This window comes from Zingiber officinale, chromosome 2A (assembly GCF_018446385.1).
Source record: "Zingiber officinale cultivar Zhangliang chromosome 2A, Zo_v1.1, whole genome shotgun sequence".
NCBI lineage: Eukaryota > Viridiplantae > Streptophyta > Magnoliopsida > Zingiberales > Zingiberaceae > Zingiber > Zingiber officinale.
In genome coordinates this window covers 122,683,875-122,688,004 of record NC_055988.1, presented here as the reverse complement: position 1 = coordinate 122,688,004, position 4,130 = coordinate 122,683,875, and the positions used below count along the sequence as shown (strand labels likewise).

The 4,130-nt window shown below is 49.2% G+C and overlaps 1 protein-coding gene across 2 annotated transcripts; it reads left to right on the top strand.

Annotated features, from left to right (window-relative positions):
- Positions 1 to 269: 269 nt before the first annotated feature.
- On the top strand, positions 270 to 3,912 carry LOC122042153 (LEAF RUST 10 DISEASE-RESISTANCE LOCUS RECEPTOR-LIKE PROTEIN KINASE-like 1.2). 2 transcript variants are annotated; one of them, XM_042602129.1, is made up of 5 exons: positions 270 to 447; positions 620 to 1,572; positions 1,708 to 1,743; positions 1,818 to 2,078; positions 2,150 to 3,912. In XM_042602129.1, the coding sequence occupies exons 2-5, from the start codon at positions 681 to 683 to the stop codon at positions 3,097 to 3,099; spliced, it is 2,139 nt and encodes a 712-aa protein (XP_042458063.1). In that variant the 5' UTR covers positions 270 to 447; positions 620 to 680; the 3' UTR covers positions 3,100 to 3,912. The 2 variants fall into 2 exon arrangements, with proteins under 2 accessions (XP_042458063.1, XP_042458062.1); XM_042602128.1 differs by having other exon boundaries at positions 270 to 1,572.
- Positions 3,913 to 4,130: the final 218 nt, after the last annotated feature.

Genomic DNA, 4,130 nt, shown 5'->3' with positions numbered 1-4,130 from the left:
CTACTCAGCATTTGACTTACTCAGGCCACTCGGCAGCTAGGCACTCGGCTGCTCGCCACTCAACCAACTTGAACACTCAGTAATTCGGTCTACTCGACCGGAACAGCTCAGCTCAGCCTTTCCAAGGCAGCAACTAGCAACTCGACAGATCCAATTCGATCTTTTGCATTTAACAATTTTAAATTATGTAATTTTTATTATCTCCCACAAATAAATCCAACAAAAGCTAGACAAAGTTCTTTTAGGTTTCCTAGAGGATTGATTGCCTATCGAAGAAGATGGAATCTAATGACTTTCAAGTCTAAGAGATAGTTAAATTGCAAAGACAAAGCAAGGGATGCCTCAAATTTAAGCCTGAAGTTGCTTTAATTAGCAATGTCAAGAAGTCCTTATCAAGTCTGCGAAAAGCTTAAGAGAAACTTTATCTTTATCGCGCTTAAAGTTTAGGTAAAACTTCATCTTCTTCTTCATTATTTTGTTTACTTCCTTACTTTAGGATATTGGAGAGCTTTGCCATGTGTTGTACGCGTGGGCACTTTGCACTCCAAAATCCTCCCTTTTGCCGATCTACGCGTCCTGCAATTGAAAAAATGGTGCCGATCTGCTTTGATCTTTCTAGAGATCGCCAACCACTTGTTCTTCTTCTTTTGAATTTCTGAACCGATCGCCATTGTCGCCGAATGGTCAAAGTTGGGAGGAAAAGGACACCCAAAGTGCTTGCTGCAATAAAATCCCAGTCTAAACAGGGGAAGTTCGTCTCGTCTCGTCTCGTCTCGTCTCGTCTGCTTTTTCAGCTTTGTGTTTCGCCGGAAAAATTGAAGTCGATGGAGTCTCCTGCTGCACTGATCCTTGTATTGATCTTCAGTCTGTTGTCGTCCATGGCGTCTTCTTCCTACTACAGGTATGCGGATTGTGCTCCTTTCTTGTATCCCTGCGGCCATAAGAAGTTCAACGTCAGCTATCCGTTTCACGTCGATGGGCATCCTAACTACTGCGGCTACCCGGGGTACTTCCTCTGGTGCGACAAGGAGAAGTCTTGCATCATGATCAACATCAACGGCAGGAGCTACCAGGTGAAGAACGTGGACTATGTGAACCACCTGATCGACGTCGTTGACCGAGATCTCTTGTCGATGGACTGCCCTGTGCCGACCGAGAACGCCAGCATCGCCTCGCACCTGTACGGCTGCAGCGATCGCGATCGTAACGCCACGGTGTTCTCCCACTGCGATGGCGTCCCGCAGGGGCTCGATCCGATCAATTGCTCGAGTGGCGCCGCCGCCGGACGCCGGGGATACTACACGCTCAGAGAGGGCGTGTCGGCGGGGATCCCGTGCAACTCGACCGTGGTGGTGCCGATGCACCAGGGGGCGGCGGACAGGCTGGCGATGGGGGAGCTGAACTTCAGTAACGCGGTGGCGGATGGGTTCTCGGTGAGTTGGACGGCGGGGAGGGGGTGGTGCAGCGATTGCATTAACTCAGGCGGCCTGTGCGGGTTCGACGGCAGCTCTCCGACCAACAACAACACCTGTTATTGCTCCTATGGATCAGGATTTCCGAGGTGCTCTAAAGGTACGATCTTCTTTAGATTCACCGGAATACCACAAATCAGAAAAGTCAACGCGATCTTCTTCAGGGGATAATTCTGACTTTCGTCAACACTGTTTACGAATAGCTTTCTCAGAAAATTCCTAATTGCTACTGCAGGAAGATCTGGTCACAGGAGGGTGAAGATTGTAATCGGTAAGATCTCTTCCAGTGATGCTGGAACAGAATTTCTGCAATTCTGTGTATTCTTACATCTCCACGGCGAGCAGGTTCTGTGGCGGCAGCCGGCGTTTTGGTGCTACTCTGCGCTTGTTTTCTGTGCTTGAAGCGGAAGAGGAACAGAATGCATTCCCCATCCTCCAAATTTCTCGATCGAAATGCCTCTTTTAAGCCGAATCTGAAGGATGCTGAGCTCAACGCTGCTCGTCTACAGACCCATCTCTTCTCCTACGACGAGCTGCTGCAGGCGACGAACCGATTCGATCCCTCGAATGAGCTCGGCGATGGAGGCTTCGGCACTGTCTACAAAGGTAGTGAAGTTTGAGAACGAACGATTTGACTGGTCGCACGCTCGCTCGCTCAAATGGCTTGGTGTCTGCAGGGAAGCTTCGAGATGGACGCACCATCGCCGTCAAGCGGCTCTACGAGAACAACTGCCGGCGGCTGGAGCAGTTCGTGAACGAGATCGAGATCCTGTCGCGGCTCCGGCACCAGAACCTCGTCAGCCTTTACGGCTGCACGTCGCCCCGCAGCCGGGGGCTCCTGCTGGCGTACGAGTTCGTGCCGAACGGGACGGTGGCGGATCACCTGCACGGCCGCCGCGCCGGCGAGGGAGTCCTCACGTGGCCGGTGCGCCTGGGCATCGCCATCGAGACGGCGGACGCCCTCGCGTACCTCCACGCCGTCAACCCTCCGATCATCCACCGCGACGTCAAGACCTGCAACGTCCTGCTCGACGGCAGCTTCCGCGTCAAGGTCGCAGATTTCGGGCTGTCGAGGCTCTTCCCCGAGGACGCGACGCACGTCTCGACGGCTCCGCAGGGAACGCCGGGGTACTTGGACCCCGAGTACCACCGGTGCTACCAGCTCACCAGCAAGAGCGACGTCTACAGCTTCGGCGTCATGCTGGTCGAGCTCATATCGTCGAAGCCCGCCGTCGACATGGCGAGGGACCGGAGCGAGATCAACTTGTCGAGCATGGCGGTGGCCAGAATCCAGAACGGTGACCTCGAGCAGCTGGTGGACGCCGGCTTGGGGTACCGATCCGATCAGGCGACGAGGAAGATGATCGCCATGGTGGCCGAGGTGGCGTTCAGGTGCTTGCAAGCCGATGGAAACATGAGGCCGTCCATAAAGGAGGTGCTCGACGAGCTGAGAGCCATAGAGATTGAGGGGCGGCGCAAAGTTGCCAAGAGTGGAGATGATGATGATGTTTCGTCGAATAAAGGAGCACCCACATCGCCGGACACGGTCATGAACAAGTGGATCAGCGGGACTACAATATCGAACGCAAGTGAGCACCTCACACGGTCGAGCACCAATGCCATCTAACACGGTCATGAACAAACACAAGTCAGCACGATGAAGCACCAATGTCACTCGGCACGGTCATGAACAAGCTAAGTAGGTTACACGAGTGGGCACCTACCACGATCATCGAACGATGGGGCACTAATGTCACTCGGCACGGTCATGAACAAGCTAAGTAGTCATCGAACGATCTAGCACCCATGTCACCTGACTCGATCATGAACAAGTGGATCAATAGGTCTACAACATCAAACACAAACACAAGCGAGTGACCCATCGAACTTTTTATTAACCAATTTTGCCAAAGCTAAGTGTTTTTTAGAGGCATTGATCGGCCTAATGTTGTTTTGTTTGCTAAGCTTTCGATAAATGAGTTGGATTGGCGGAAGTGTACATAGCAAACTTTTTAGGATCACATAGTGATGTAGAATTTCATAGTGATGGGAACCAAGTTCCATATGTGAACTATGTACTGGATTAGGAGTGAAACATGTTGACTCAGGAGGGAAACAGGCCTAAAATATGATTTATATATTCTAGAAGGGATAAAATAAAAAAGGACTTGAACAGACTTAATATATAATGGTCATTTATGTTTTATAGTCAGTTATATCTTTATAGTAGTTGTGTTAGCATTTTTTAGAATATATGTTATTATAAGTTTAAGGGAAGTTAGAGGAGAGAGATTTAAGAATTATTGTTAGAATAAAGCATTAGCTTTGACAAAAGCATTGTCTTTGGCTTATGGATTGAGTTTCTTTACCAGATTGTTTGTGTTAATCCTAATACAATTCTGTGGTTTGTGTTTCTCTATTCTGAATTTTGGGATGCCAACATTGGTCTGACCTGTCAAACCTAAGAAGAGTTGTATGCTTAGAAGGAATATCAAAGATATCAGATAAGGTTAATGTTTTGGTAGAGAGAAGGACAATGTAAGAAGGAAATATGGAAGAAATGAAAGGTATTATGTAACGATTGATGTCTAAATATAATAATATCGTTCTCTTTTACAAGAGATCAACAGACAACTAGGAATAAGGGTTGAAGCAACA

Excerpts from the sequence above, each read along its gene's own strand:
- LOC122042153 (XM_042602129.1), top strand. The coding sequence starts at position 681 with ATGGTCAAAGTTGGGAGGAAAAGGACACCCAAAGTGCTTGCTGCAATA. Across the intron at positions 1,573-1,707 it reads ATTTCCGAGGTGCTCTAAAG|GAAGATCTGGTCACAGGAGG; the intron begins GTACGATCTTCT and ends TTGCTACTGCAG. Across the intron at positions 2,079-2,149 it reads CTTCGGCACTGTCTACAAAG|GGAAGCTTCGAGATGGACGC; the intron begins GTAGTGAAGTTT and ends TGGTGTCTGCAG.